At 36.7% G+C, this 15,590-nt stretch overlaps 4 protein-coding genes across 4 annotated transcripts; 1 reads left to right on the top strand and 3 right to left on the bottom strand. All coding sequences in view use genetic code 12, as the record gives it.

Annotated features, from left to right (window-relative positions):
- Positions 1-367: 367 nt before the first annotated feature.
- On the bottom strand, positions 368-1,996 carry DASC09_058900 (uncharacterized protein; the record flags this gene model as incomplete). The annotated part of the gene is made up of 1 exon (XM_064999474.1): positions 368-1,996. One exon carries the CDS (start codon positions 1,994-1,996, stop codon positions 368-370), a length of 1,629 nt encoding a protein of 542 aa, XP_064855546.1.
- Positions 1,997-2,242: 246 nt separating this feature from the next.
- On the top strand, positions 2,243-3,460 carry OXA1 (membrane insertase OXA1; the record flags this gene model as incomplete). Its single annotated transcript, XM_064999473.1, has 1 exon — positions 2,243-3,460. One exon carries the CDS (start codon positions 2,243-2,245, stop codon positions 3,458-3,460), a length of 1,218 nt encoding a protein of 405 aa, XP_064855545.1.
- Positions 3,461-4,129: 669 nt separating this feature from the next.
- BEM2 (GTPase-activating protein BEM2) lies at positions 4,130-10,273 on the bottom strand (the record flags this gene model as incomplete). The annotated part of the gene is made up of 1 exon (XM_064999472.1): positions 4,130-10,273. The coding sequence occupies one exon, from the start codon at positions 10,271-10,273 to the stop codon at positions 4,130-4,132; it is 6,144 nt and encodes a 2,047-aa protein (XP_064855544.1).
- Positions 10,274-11,352: 1,079 nt separating this feature from the next.
- Positions 11,353-15,342, bottom strand: DRS2 (aminophospholipid-translocating P4-type ATPase DRS2; the record flags this gene model as incomplete). The annotated part of the gene is made up of 1 exon (XM_064999471.1): positions 11,353-15,342. The coding sequence occupies one exon, from the start codon at positions 15,340-15,342 to the stop codon at positions 11,353-11,355; it is 3,990 nt and encodes a 1,329-aa protein (XP_064855543.1).
- Between the last annotated feature and the right edge of the window lie 248 nt (positions 15,343-15,590).

Here is a 15,590-nt window from a genome sequence, read left to right as displayed (position 1 = left end):
TTCCTATGCTAAAAACGTGAGAGCTTCTATGCAAATAAATGTTCAATCAGAGGTTGACTTGTAAGATTAATGTTTATGTTTGTTACCTGGAAAAAATTTTGGCCTGGAAAAAAAAAAAATGCACAGTATGTGCAGTGCTTCTAACCAAAGTTGCAAATATATGTGTATGTATATATTTTATGGGAAGAACATTTAATTATCGAGCAATTTAAACAAGGTCTATATTTACATGGGAATGAATAAGTTTATCCTTCTTCAGAAAATCCCATAAGGATTTGCGTGCAAAAAAACTTATTGCATAAAAATTGTTCAAAATTTTGCTAGATCTCTTTAAATAAGACCTGGAGAATTGAAGAGTGGTATCTATTCATCTTTGCAAGGACAGTCTCAAAACATTCAAGAAACTCTCTGTAACCTCATAGCCATTTCTTTTTAGGTCTTCAATGATCATTTGATAATAAACAGCTGTATTTTCAGCCAACTTTCCATTTTGAAATATTCTTTCTAATATGCTATTGGCTATCACTGGGCTGAGGTGTATTTTATCCATCTCTTGCTTATAATTTTTCCAAAATTGTAAAACATACATTAGTGAATCAGTACCATCATCAATGAGAGCTGCTTTGAAAAGATATGTGAAAGATTCGTGATTAAGTGTGAATCGATATCTTTGAGTGGCCTTGCCAGTAATATCGATCAATTTTAATATCGAAAATGATTCTCTTGAAAGGTTTCGCATCTCTAACTTCTTATCTACCACATGCGACAAGTAAATGTTATATAATAGGGTACTCAATGACGGGAAACTTGATTCCAAAAATGGTATTTCGTTCGATTTCTGATGTAAATCACGCGCGATCCCCATGAGGGATGGAGCTTCCGTATCATGATAAGCCGTTGTTGAAGAAACATTAAAAATTTTATCAAAATCATCGAGGCTATTATATTTTCTCATGCTTTCAGTAATTTGTGGAAAGTCGCTAGCTTTCAAACCAAAATCCCAGATACCGTACATTGAAGGCAAATATCTGTTATTAGGTGAATTGACATCCTGATATTCAATGGCTTTTACCTTCATTGACCACGTTTCGTATATGCGAACAAATGACGACTTGAAATCAGTGAAAGAATTATAATATGAAATCAATAAACTTTTGAATACATTTTTCATTTTCAAGTTGTTTTTTTTGAGGAAGTGTGATTTCACGGAATATACCTTCCCTGAATATGATGAAGGGCAAGTTGAAAATACATCGGCAAGTCTTGAAATCAGCCCGTTCGATAAGTACGTTACTGACTGTTTTACTATCCGCTGGTTCCAAAGCCAGGTTAGTCCCCTGGTATTAATGTCACCAGCACTGAGACCTTTGAATAACATAAGATTCCATATTCTAGAAGTCAACTTATGGTCTGAGCCATCAAAAGCAATTTTGAATGCTGGATCAATATACTCTTGTTGCAACAAATTGGCAATCATCAACTCAAGTGTTCCGTTTGATATCATAGGAGGCTTTGTCTCTTGCTGTAAATTGCCCAAAGTCAATGTGTATGCTTCGTGTAGTCTATGAAAATACAAGTTACAGCGTATCAAAACATTCAAATAGATTATTTTGCTGCACCTGTTGTGACTATTACCATATAGAACGGTCAATTTGGCCAATATACTTTCTTTGTCTAGTGATTTCTCTTTGGCTACAATTGACATCAACAAATCTTGTAAATTTTCCATTTCTTCATTGTGATCTTTTTGCAACTTCAAGTCACCACATGCATTCAAGGCATGAGTAATGTTTGAATCCTTTGAAGCACCATATGATTGCAATTTTTTAATAAGGTCCACTACTCGTTGATGATTATTGGTGCCCTCGTTTGCTGATGTACTATGATATCTTGCAGGATTCACCCATCTTCGCTGCTTCCAGGACACTGAAACAGACCTTTTCCATTCGCTTTCAAGCATCGAGCGCAAGAGCCCTATTCTTATGGAGCTTCTCATCTACTTTGTTTCTAATCAGGTAGTATCTGAATTGTACAATGTTGGATCAACTTCTGCAACATCATCCCACAAAAAGCACAAGAAAAAAAAAAAAGAAAATGTCTAATTATGTATAAATATGCGGTTATCACATGATTCTCTAGCCCTGACCGGAAGAAAAAAATTGAAAATTTCAATGAATTGTTAACGAGCGTATGGCGTCTGAGAGGGTGTTATCTATTACTCGATTAAATCAAGGTGGCCGACATGTCTAAGTTCTTGTTCAGTAGAGTTACCAGACTCCTGTCCCTCCCTGCGGGCAATAGAATGGGGGCTTTGGGCTCTCTCCCAAGAGGTAGTCTCAATTTATTACAATTCCGTGGCTCTCTCAAGCCTGTTCCAAAAATTGGTATCCTTGGGTTTGCTAGATTCAATTCAACCAACACTCCAAGTGAATCTGTTACCGAAAAAATTACTGAAATCACTGACTCTCTTCCTCAAATGTATGACCAAGCCGCGGCTGTGGCTGGTGATGCTGTGCAGGCCGTTAGCGGTGTTGTCTGTGATCATATTGGTGCTTTGAGTGAAGCCGGTATTGTTTCCGGTTGGTTATGGCCTGCTGATTTCCTCGCAAGAACTCTTGAAATGGTTAGTGTTACCACTGGTATGCCTTGGTGGGGTACTATTGCCACTGTGGCTATCGGTATTAGATTGCTTATGGTTCCATTTTACTTGAAGGCTACTGATGCTAGTGGTAGAATGTCACAAGTCAAAGAAAAAATGGACGCCTTGGGTGAACAAGCTAAAATTTACGGTAACGATCCAATGATGACCCAACAAATAACTCAAAAGAGAATGCAATTATTCAGGCAAAATGGTATCAAATTGAGATATATGGCAGCTCCATTAGTTCAAATCCCATTTGCTTTGGGGATGTTTGGGGCTTTGAGAAAGATGGCAAACTACCCAGTTCAAGAGTTCTCTGAAGGGGGTCTTTTCTGGTTTACTGACTTGTCTGCTGCTGATCCTTATCTTGGTTTGCAAGTTTTGACCGCTGCCACTTTTATGATGTTCATGAGAATGGGTGGTGAAACTGGTGCTCAGAACATGTCAAAAAATATGAAGCTTTTCTTCACCATCTTGCCATTGGCTTCTATTCCATTCACTATGAATTTATCTGCTGCCATCATTTGGTATTTTGCCATCAACTCCATGTTCTCGATCTCTCAAACAACTTTGTTCAAGCAAAAATGGTTTAGACAAAAGTTTGGTTTAACTGAAATTCTTCCACCGCCACTCAACCCTGATGGTTCAGTTAAGCTGGCTAGTATTCTGGAAATGTGGAAAGATGCTAAACAAAAAAGTGAAAACAAAAGACAAATCGAAATGTCTCAAAAAGCCATCAAGGATAACTTGAGCAAAGCTAACAAGAATGCAGGCCGTATCATGAAGAAATCTGCTTTCAAAAAGACCATTAGCCAATAAATATTCTAGTATTATAACTTGTATATAATTAGATTCAATATAGCTGTTTGCAAATAGCCATTTTTCGGGTAATATATTCTTCTTTTTGATTGGATCGGTCTATGTAATGATACACTTTTGAGTTAAATTTGAAAATATTTAAGCAGCTTCGAGAACAGATCTAGTCAGATACCATACAATAGGTTGAACGAATCGTCAACAATTAACAGGGAAAGTGAGGTATTGAAGAGCGCTTTGAGTTTAACGGGTTACAAATGAAACTATAACAACAAACAACGAATTAAAAACACAAAATAATGGGAGTAATACTAAATAAATAAGTAATAATGAGTAAATAAGTGATAATAATAATAATAATAATAATAATAATAATAATAATAATAATAATAATAATAATAATGATAACAATATTGGTAAAAATAGTAATAATAATAATAAAAAAAAAGGAAAAAAAAAAGCATATATAACAAAATAATGAAAAGTGAAAGATTGATAAAGACAAAATTAGGGAAAGCTAAAAATGAAAATAGAAAGAAGCAAATGTGAAAATTTAAGAACAAAAACAGGAAGGAAAAAAAATTAATCAAACAAGGCAGAAGGCGAATTCTGTAAAATCTGTTCCCACAAAAAAAAAAACTAACACCCGTAGAAAATGGAAAAAGGCAAAACCTATTGTTCGAAACTACTGACTGCAGCATCATATTCAGCGTTCTTGAAATATCTTTCAGGTTCTTGGATCATCATAAGAAGAATAGATTGTAAACTTCCTAAGCTTCTAGTAAAATCAGTATCAGAAGAGCTCAAGAAACTCATGGAGAACACCATGGCCAAATTAGAAGCATCCATTCTATTTTTATCGGAGTGTTCAGTAACAAGATTCAAATGAGTCACTAACTTCTTCAACAAATGATAGTTGTGGAATGGTAATCTCTTGATTAAATTACATACTCCATCAACAATGTCTTCGCCACTGGTAACAGAAATAAAGGAAGGCAATAATTCTGAAGTCAACAAAGATTCTGGTAATTCTCTCAAATACAATTTGAAACAACCCGCTAGTGTATTGATTTCAAGGAACCTTTGATCTTCAAGAGAAACTTCTTCAGCAGACTCATCGAATCTTTGTTTCAATAATTGAATATTGGCAACAGCACCTGGAACTCTATAAAGACCAACTTCGTCCAAACCACGTCTTTCAATTTCATCCAATAATTTATGAACCACATAAGGAATAACATTATTTTCTCTTTTACAAACAAGTTGTATTGGAACACCAAAGACCTTATTACCGTTTCTTTCTTTAGCTTCCTGAGACAAGTAACCATATCTTTTGGCCTCACTTATATTCTTAACCCAATCGTTAGCTTCAACGTCACTAGTTGCTTGGAAACAGTATTCCTGACCTTCGACATCAACTAGCTTGAAGAACCCTTCAATATCACTGGAGTGGATAATTAATGGTTTCATATTAAATAACTTGAACTGTAATGCCGCTTTTCCACTTCTTCCCTCAAATATTGCGGGATCAGGCAATTCAGAAATTGAAGCAACTCTTTCTGGCGCTGACCAGGAATTTCCCACGTTGATTGAGAATGGACGAACAGCTTTCAAGAATCCACCAATTCTGAATCTACCTCCACCTTTGGCTTGAGTGGTGGTATGAGCATTAAGAACAGCATTTTGTTGGATTGAGTTTGTCGAGGTAGAGTTAGAAATACCGACATTCATATTTGATCTACTCATAGTAGCGATATCCTTAGAGTCAGTTTGTTGAGGCTTACCAACCATCTTTGAATTAATTTGTTTTCTCTTGAGCTCCTGCATCTCTAGAGATTCCTTTTTATTGACATCTCTCTTCAATTTATAAAATTCTTGCTCAACAAGTCTTTGGAATAGCTTATTCTTTTGTTCATTTCTTGGATAATCTTTATTTTCTTTTCTGGCAATTTCCCTGATATCTCTCAAGTCATAAACACTTCTTTTGATATTATATAAGAATTCAAATTTCTTCTTTATATCATTCAATTCTTCTTTAGAATATAAAGAATCTTCTCTCTTTAGAGCCATAATACCATGTATCAACTTGTAAACATAACGTCTCTTGTCAAAGTTAAGCAAGGAAGGATTCTCGACCGAAACATTAGGGATATAGCAGCCAACCTCCAACAATCTTTCTGCCAACCAGCCGAAGCATGGAGTCAATGGGGCTCTGCAATCTTTCAATAAAATTTTACTATTAAATGAGGGGACCAAATCACTCAAGGTGTCCCATTTCATGTCACCAGTCCTAGAACGCAATTTAAGAGCAGAATAAATCCAGTCATTAACAAACCATCTACTTTCAGGAGCACAGACGGCCATGGCAATACAAGTTTCTAAAAATGCTGGAATTCTAGAACCTTCATCTGCAAACACCGAACAGGATTGCATTCTGCAATTGATAATTGCCAACATTTGTAAAATTGTTGTCATTCTGTTTCTTCTTTTGGACAATGGGATTCTTGGTTCAATAATTTGGTTCAAGAAATAAGAAGTTATTTTCCCGTGTAATCCGTACAATGCCCTGATATTTGACGGGAATTTGGATAGCAACTTGACCTCAGGGACATCCACATACAAACTTTCCAACCAGGAAAACACATTAAAAATCTTCAAATCTTCTTCGGAAATCGCCGGCGAATGTTGCTTATAGCTGAAAATACCAGTCAATGATCTGGTGGATTGCATTTCAAACAAATCAGAAACTACCATCCACTCATTAACTGTAGTTTGACGGAATAAATCGAACACAACCACATCCAATTTTTCAATAAGTTTTTGGATTTCCACAAATTGAGAAGATGGTGGAAGGTGGGCATGATCCGGTGGAAAATCAACAACTGAGGAGAAAGTATGAGGAGTTGAATAGAAATCAAGAGGTCTATAACTTCTCTTTATGTAGAATTTTCTAATTTTTTTGTAAAGCAATTGCAAATTTTCATATAGTTCATATAATTCGTCATGGCCATCGCTATGCTGTTTCAAAATAGTTTTCCATTCATTGACAATTTCTTGGTCGATAATTTTCAAAATGTCCACAAAACTTTGCTTTGTTTCAATTTCATCAGTGAAATCAGAATAAAAGTCAGAAATAAGAGCATATAAAGCTTCCAAAATACCAGCTTCAATTTGGGCAACATATTTCCAATTGATTTCTGGATTATTTGACTCAACACTGCTATCCCAATCTGGAAAAGATCTTTCACTATGGGCTGCATAATATTCTTTATTGTCCTTCAGCTTCTTTATCGAAATGGCGGCAGCTTTGGCACCAATAAACCTTCTTCCAAGACCTTCAATCAAAGTGGTCAAATTACAGAAACTCTTGTAAGAAGCAAAGAAAGTTTCTGTGTAGACACCAATATCCATATCCAACTTGATACTTCCGCCAGAGAGATTATGTTTGGTCAAATATTTTTGCATATCTTCTTCATTAATGTGAGCATTGAAAATATTAGGAGTCAATACCAAGATATCAACTAATTTTTCGAAGGAAGATGCTTTGGCAACAACATTAACAACAACTGGTTTGTGAGAAATGTTTCCGTTATTCTCATCATTTTTGGAATTGCCATCAGCAGACAAAATGTTATTTTTTGGAACTGCTTTGAAAATCAAATCCTTGCCAACATGAAAAACATCACTATCAATATTCAACAAATCAAAAATACTGTCAGCCAATGGACTGGAGCGTCTCAATTTGTAATGGTGATGAATGGCAGTGGAATCTACAATGTTGACCCCAGTAACCGCCTGTATTTTGGTGACCTCACCGCCTCTTTTGCTACCATGACCGCCGGCAGCTTGGATCAAAGAATCTTTATCAAATAATCTATAGCTTGGTAAGAAGTCTGTAAATAAGATCGGGAAGAAAATACCAGCAGAGATTGGAGGTTTGTCATTTTCGTAAGATGAATAAAATTCATACAATGATGAGCTATTTGACGGTTCAACCTCCAAGGATTGTTGCATAACATCATCCTGAGTAAGGCGAGACAAGCCAACATGAATGCTTAACAAATTGTATAGCAACCTTTGCGTTTTTGGATTTGGGGTCTGTAATGCACCAAAATCATTCTTTTCTTTAACCATTGCTAAATATTCATCCCATCTGTTGAAACTGATTTTAACACGTTGTACTCTCTTTTCACATTGTTTAAGAGTAATGTTAGAAGATGTTAACTTGACAGTTAAATCACCGAAGTATGGAACAACTCTAAATTTGGAATAACTTTCGCCGATACCCTGTGGAGCAATGACATGATATGAAGATCTATGGGCAGCATCACTTGTCATATTTCTTCTGTCTAATTCAAACACAACTTGACCCCACTCGGTGCTCACAATTTTCAAGGTTTTAGAGTCAACGACAGACCAGGTCTTCTTCAATCTGAGAATAGGAATAGAGCAAATGATAGTGGCAATAGCCAACCAACTGACCATATCACCTTTCTTATCGAATATAGAGCCCAATTCAACCCATTTTTGAATAACTTTGGCCCGGAATTGGACACTGGCTTTCGATTGATCATCTTCGAACAAATGTTGGATCAAAATACGACCCAAATAATGAATATTTGAAACCGGATCAAAGATCAAAGGATTATATCTAGAGTATGAATATCCAGTTTCGTATAATAAAGAGGCATCAGTTTTTGGGTTCCATTCTTTGTTGAATTTCAAGTCAATCAAGTTGATTTGGTCACTGAATTCATTCAAATCTATTTTCAAGAATTCATCAGCAGTTAAGACACTCTCCTCCTTGGTGATGGCTTTAGAAGCAGAGGCGGCATCAAAAACCAATAGTTCGGTCATTTTCTGCTGCTGGCTGATAATTTTTCGGTTCAATTCGTTTGCAAAAGCATCATTGTGCACTCCAATTAACTCTAACAATGTCAATAATTTTTCAAAAATCATAGCATCCATCAACATACCAGGGAATTGCTCTTGGATAATTGAAACCACCAATCCCAATCTGTTCGTAATGATACTATCAGTTGTTTCGTTTATCAGAACATTCTTTCTGTTGAGCAATGAGGCATGTAAAGGAAATTTGAAGCTTTTAATCTTGGAGTTTAACGAATCAACGGTAGCAGGACTCATAAACACAAAAGCATATTGAACAAAGTAATCAACTGCAATCTTGGCGTCTCCAAATAAAGGAATCACAGAAATTAATTGCGATGATAATCTGCTATCCTCGGAAGTATTAAATAACACAGTATGGCAGACAGCTTCCAAAGATCCATTCAAAATGGTATCAGCTTCATCAAATTGTAGATCTGGGTGTGGATACACTTCTGAGACATATGATATTTCACTCTTTGAAGGGAAGCCCCCTGGTAGTCTAATATTAACGTTACCAGAGCCAGCATCCGCGGTAACATTGCTCCAGTTATTATTGATGGTAGACTTATTGTCCATGTTATCATAATGTTGACTTTGGATGCCATCAACACTCGCAGAAGATCTGGCTATACCTTCTTCAATAATTGTGTTGGAAGGACTCAACCCTGAAGCATTATCCGCTGAGTACGGTTCAGGTGGCCGCATTTCCCCTTGCCCATTATATCTTGGCTCGAAGTGTTTAATTCCCAAGTCGCTTGGAGGCTTGAACAAAAGAAGATTTGAGCCCTTCAACTCAGCACGATATAATCTCCAGGTATCGCTGGTTACTGATGATGACCAAGAGGTCATATTAGTACCTCTGTTAATCCAACCAGATTTGAAAATAACATGATCATAGTTTGAGCCATTCAATGGGGAATGGGCAGAAGCAGTGCTAGCTGTTGCATTAGTTGTCGTTGTTGGAATATGACTGAGATTAGTCTTCGAAACCAAAGTTGTGGTGTCATCTTTTGTACTATTGGACTGGGTAGATTTAATTTCAAGGTCATTTTCATTTTTCTTTGTACCTGTAGCTTCATCCTTTTGATGGAAAAATTGACGTTGCTCTTGAGACTTCCCAGAGTTAGGTTGATTTGGAGCGTAAAATTGTTGAGCACTTGGGTTTGTATTGTTGGTCGAGCTTGCTTTTTGATTAACACCGGATGAAAATAGATGGCCCTGCTCATTATTAGAATTGGTGATATTGGAAGTGTTGGTGTTTGTATTAGATCCCAAAGAGACAGATGAGGAGCTCTTATTCTCATTAGCAGAAGATGCGGCAGTTGGATCATCAATTTCCGTGTTAGAATTAAGAGCCTCCTGTTCATTGCTTTCAGCATCCATAGTAGTTTTGCTCATTGATGACGATAATTTATTCATTGTCTCGTCATTATTAACACTTGGAGTCTCACTTTTGACCCTGTGGACAGGGGATGTAGGAGAAACAAATTGTTTGCCTACTGGCTCTTCATCGGATATTATACTACTGCTGTCTGGATCATTTTGGTTTTGAGAGCCGTTATTAATTTTAGAGTACTCAGAAATATTATCATAAACGTGGCTATCCAAACTTCTTCTTGATGGTTCAATGATTGCACTAGAGGCCTTTGATTCTCTCTGACCTTTGGGTTTCAAACCATAAGAATTTTGACCAGCAGGAGGACTACGTGCAAATGGAGGGATAGAACTGTTGACTGCAGTAGTTCCGTCAGTACTATTTAGGTCGGAATCTGTACTTTTATTTCTGGCATCAAACATAGTACGACCAGCTGCCAACCTACTACCTGATCTGCTCGTAGTCTTTTGTGCACCAGATGAGCTGGACTTAGAAGACTTCTCATTCACACTCTTTCTCTTGTTTCTGGTACTTTTGAGCAAACTCTTCATGTTGGAAATAGAAGGTAGATTAGATTATTGTTCGGCTGATAGATATCTGAAATATCTAAATTATGAAAGTCCTTGTATTGGTTGGTGTTACCAAATCTGCCTGGTTTTGTGGTTAGGCAAAACTTTTCAAAACAAAAACAAAAGCAGCGAATGTCCCAAAGAAAGAAAGAAAAATCAAAGATTTTGAACTGAAATAAGCAAAAACCAAAAGGATAAAAAAAAAAAGAGAAAAAAAGAACAAGAAGGAAGAAAAATACCTTGAACAGTTGAAACAAACAAGTCCTTTATCCTCTGTTAGTTTAACAATAGGGTACACTCACTCTTCAAAAACGATAATTGAAGAACGTGATGAGAGGTTAAAAGAGATGTATTAGACTGAGCAACAGTTCTGAATAGTCAAGAAACGGTGTATTCGTCGTTTTGCTATAACCTCCAGCTGATGGCGTGTGGGATGGCGGATTAGATGGTTCTTGGGTGTTCGTACGGGTTGGAGTTAGTAACAGCTAAGCTTTTTTTCTTCTTTTTTGGTAAATGACAACAGACGCTTTTTTTTGGCGATACTTTTTTTAAGAAGAAAACATTCACGTGATATATGCATCTTGTGCGTTAACACAAAATTGTAACCGGCGGAAAAATATCAGTACTAGCAGGGTAACCAGTGATGTAACGTTCGTTGGCCCCATATATGAGATATGGTAAGTGTAAGTGTACTACTTTAACTGGGAGAGTGTAGCTGATAGTTCAGGGTATTTGATAGGTGTGTAATGAATTTCTTGAAAAATAACAGTATTTTTTCCAATGCTTGTCTAAAAAAGAGTTCATTAAGAGCCCCTCCTTCTCGGCGATCAGCGTTCTTAGGTAAGCTATAGCTTAAGAGTTATAGCTTGTGAAATGCAGCCTAGAGTACACCCAGTCACATAGGCACCATAACCAGACATTTTGTTTTTGTGAATATATATATATATATATATATATATATATATATATTGCATAAAGAAACAACAGCTACAATATACATAAATAGAAGGGTTCCAAAAGATCATAAATAAACAAAGATAAAAAAAAAGTCAGGCAGTTCTTCACGATGCCTCCGCCATTTCACCATATTTCCCTCTCTGCTTCGTAGTATCGTACATTCTGACCAAGTTAGCTTGACCTTCCTCGGCTTGTGAAAAAGCAAACCCTCTTTGCTTTCTCATTCTTTGCACTTGTCTCACTTTTCTAATGGCTTTTTGGAACTGTTCCATTCTTGGTCTGTAATCTTGAATATTGTACTTCTGGATTTCTTGGACATAGTGATAACTTTCTGCTTTATACATTCGCTTGTAATACTTCCACAAAAGGTCTCTCAACAAGCAAAGAACAGGAACACAGAAGGTGCTAGCCCAGAAAGTAGCAGACGTATAAAGATGAGATAGAACACCTCTATATTCTTTGGAAACGTTAATTAACGGAGCAATGACGGCATAAGCTGGGAAAAGACCAATCCATAATATAAAGGACCCTGGAATAGCCAACAAAGTGAATTTGGTCCAAAGATTGGAAATTAAAGCAGCTTTGCCTAAAACTGTGAGCACTGTGGCAGTATATAAAGCAGTTCCCCAAACCCAATGGTCTGCCTGAAGACCGTCTCCCAAAGCAGCGCCATATCTATAGAAGAAGGATGTGCAAACGTAGATGATCGCTGAATGGTAAAATCCATTAAGAACCCAACCCCAGAAAATGCGAACGTTGAAAAACCTTGATGATTGGCCCAATTGGTATAACTGTGGGTATCTATCGAGTAATCTAGCACTGATAAATTGGTCAAACACCCCTAAAACAAATGGTGGGAAAACCGTGAAAATTACATTATAGAATGTCAATGTCCAAGATTCCACAATCGATAGACCACTAAACCCATTTTGGAAAACATACCAGAATTGGGTCATATACAAAGCAATATTCTTATAAAATGAATATAAGATGGCTTGCGAAATTCTTTGATAAGACCAAGATCCATGAACGAGCAACAATTTTCTTAAATATTTAAATTGGCCAATAGCAAAATCAGCAGATCTAGCAGCCTGCATACCTTCCATACCACTAATACCAACACCAACATGGGCAGCTTGAATCATTGAAACATCGTTAGCACCATCACCAATAGCTAAAAGAATTGAGTTCTCTCTTTTAGTTTTAACCATTTTAACCACAAGGGCTTTTTGTAATGGCGAGACACGGCAACAGATGACAGCTTTACATATAACACCAATTTCCAATAACAAGTCTTGCAAATCCGGTTCAAGAGCAAATGTCAAGGACTTGCCATCAATAATAAGAGCCAATGAGTCCATATCTTGTTCTGAAATTTCCGGATGGTTCTTAAGAGCATTAACTTTTTCCTGTAAGTTATACCTGGTGTCTTCTTTAGTCTCCTCATTCACAATAAGCAAATTCATATCTTCAGAAAGCAATTTACAAGACATACCTATATTAATAGCAGTTTCTTGTCTATCACCAGTAAGCACCCAGACTTTAATACCGGCATCTTGCAAGGTATGAATGGTTTCAGGGACACCTTCTTGTAATTTATCTTCAATTGCAGTGGCTCCAAGCAAGAACAAATCTTTTTCAATCAATTCAGCGGCTTCATCTAATTTATCAGCTCTGTTATCAAGCGCAACAGATGCTTTTGCATAAACTTTTTGCCATTGTTCATATTCATCTTCAGGAATTATTCTAGAAGCAATACAAAGAGTTCTAAGCCCATCAGCAGCAAATTCTTCTAAATGTCTAAGAGTGGCATCGACAAACGGATTTTGATCCAGGGACAATCTCTCAAGAATAACGGTATCAGCACCTTTACAATAGAGTCTGATCAAACCATCTGGGCATCTGAAAATAGCACTCATTCTTTTTCTGGTAGAGTTGAATTCACAAACATTCAATAATTCATACTGTTGAGACTGGCCTGCATTGGTCAACTCGATGGTAATGATCCTCGGGGTTCTTGTAGTAAACTTGTAACCCAAATCAGCAGCCCCTTGAACCAAAGCACCTTCATCTGGCGAGGCAGCTTGATATTTGATATTCCCAGTACTTGCGTTTACTTCCGGAATGACTGTGTGACAAGCAGACAATAATGTCAAAAATTCGTTGATGACTTTCGAATCAGCAGAGCCATTAACCAAATTTTCCTTCAACTTATTGAAAGTGTGGAAACCAACTTCAATACCATCATCACCAATCACTGCCTGTTGATCTTCTGGAATTTCTTCAATGTAGCATCTTCCAGCAATTGAGCAAGATTTAAACTCCATAATATTACGAGTCAAAGTACCAGTCTTGTCACTGAAAATGAAATCAATTTGACCTAGCTCTTCCACAAGTGATGAAGTTCTGACAATCGTTGGTGTGTCAGTAACATCGTAATACATATCCAAATCAGAGGCAATCATAATAGCTTGGTAGAACTTGATAACTTCAAGGGTAACGAAAAGAGAAATTGGAACCAAGTTAGAGAAAAGAATCCAATAGGTCAAAATATCCTTGAAAAATAATTTCACGTTACTAGTTCCTTCCAAATACAAATAGGACAAATGAGCAGAGTCCACAGTATTTTTAATAACGTTACCGGCAGAAGAGATCAACGACAAAACAATCAAGATCCCAAATAATGCTAAAATTTGTAAATTAATAATTCTCTCAACTGCGGTTCTCTTGATTGGGGTGGCAGTGGCATTTCTCATCAATTTGGTTTCATGACCAGTGAAAACGACAATCCCATAAATCCAAGGAGTGTTACGAAGAGTAGCACCTCGAAGTAATAGCTGTTCAGGATTTATTGGGATTTCTTTGGTTTGGCCACTCTCATTGTCTATTAATTCGATTGTTCCTTCATAAGTGTACAATGATGAGTTCGGTTGTTCACTAAGAATTTTACCATGTAATCTGGCTAAGTCTCTTGGATTAATCATATTCGCGGTCTCGACTAGCGATTGTTTAATCTTTAAATTGGTTTCACCATCCAAATTAGCTGTTTCAATATAGCATAGACCTTCTGGTTCTGAGGAAGAAAGCAAAATCAAATCTGCCGGGAATGGTGTCTCAGATTCTACTTTAACAATATCCCCAACTGTAACAGCTAGCCAATTCTTCGATACAAAAGTGCCGGATAACGGATCCAAAATCTCAGCTTGGGAATAGTTCAACTCTTTGTCAGCATTAGCTCTCTTGACATCTTCCATGATCTCTTTAACTGCAGAAACTAACAACACAACAAGCAAAGTACCGATGGTGGTATAACGATTTGTTGGTGATACATTTGGGACTTGTTGAATAATAGAGGTGAAGAGGAAAAATAAATTGGCATATTTGGAAAACTCCTGCAAAAGAAATTTTGGCAAGAAAGTCGCGATGTTGTACTTGGTGGTGGAGACATGGTTACTCTTATAAGTTACCGATGATGGCTCATTTAACGGAATTTCTCTTGGGCCCATGCTAGAATAGTCAACTTCACCTTGACCAAGCATTCTAGCAAAAAAATTCCCTATATTGAATTTCTTACCAGTATCTTCTTTTATTTCGGAAGTACTTATGCCAATTTTTTTTCCAGCCATTGCCCTTGAATGATCTTCCACAAATGGGTTCCCTTGTTCATCTTCTCTTGACGAAAGAGTAAAATTATCTTCATTATCACGGTGATGATTCTGAACTCTATTCGAATCATTGAAAGGATTGGAATATTGGGTATTTAAAGTATTCATTGTATAGGTATCACCATTATTTCCGTAAAACTGTCCGTTATTGTTATTGTTGTGCAGAGCATTAGGATGTAGGTTTCCGGAATTCAGGCTCAAATTATTGCTTGAATTGTAGATATTGTTATTATTATAAGGGGATTGGAACAGAGTGTTTTGGTTACCTTCCATATCAATTAGATTTTGTGATGTTTTACTATTAGAATTCTGATTTGAAAATTGGTGGGTGTTATAACTGGGCGAAGCACTCATCAAGTCTATATCATAATGGGCGTTGCCAGCACCCAAATACTGATTACTATCACTGAATGGATTTTGATTCAGCATTTTAGCTCTTCTCTAACCAGTATTCTATATGGTAATATAAAATTGCTTAGCTATAGTAAGGTATCTGTACGGAAGGGTTGTTGAAGGACGGATTTGGGGAGAAACGTAGCATAAAGAAGAGAAAAAAAAAAAAAAAAAAAGGAAAAGGAAACCATGCACGGGCACCGAACCGCGGATCATATGATTTGACAGGAAGTCTACATTAAGTAGCACAGAGGTCTTAAACAAAGATATATTAGTTTATTGGA

This window comes from Saccharomycopsis crataegensis, assembly GCF_037102585.1.
Source record: "Saccharomycopsis crataegensis DNA, jcf7180000000098, whole genome shotgun sequence".
NCBI lineage: Eukaryota > Fungi > Ascomycota > Saccharomycetes > Ascoideales > Saccharomycopsidaceae > Saccharomycopsis > Saccharomycopsis crataegensis.
This window is presented reverse-complemented; position numbering and strand designations above follow the sequence as displayed.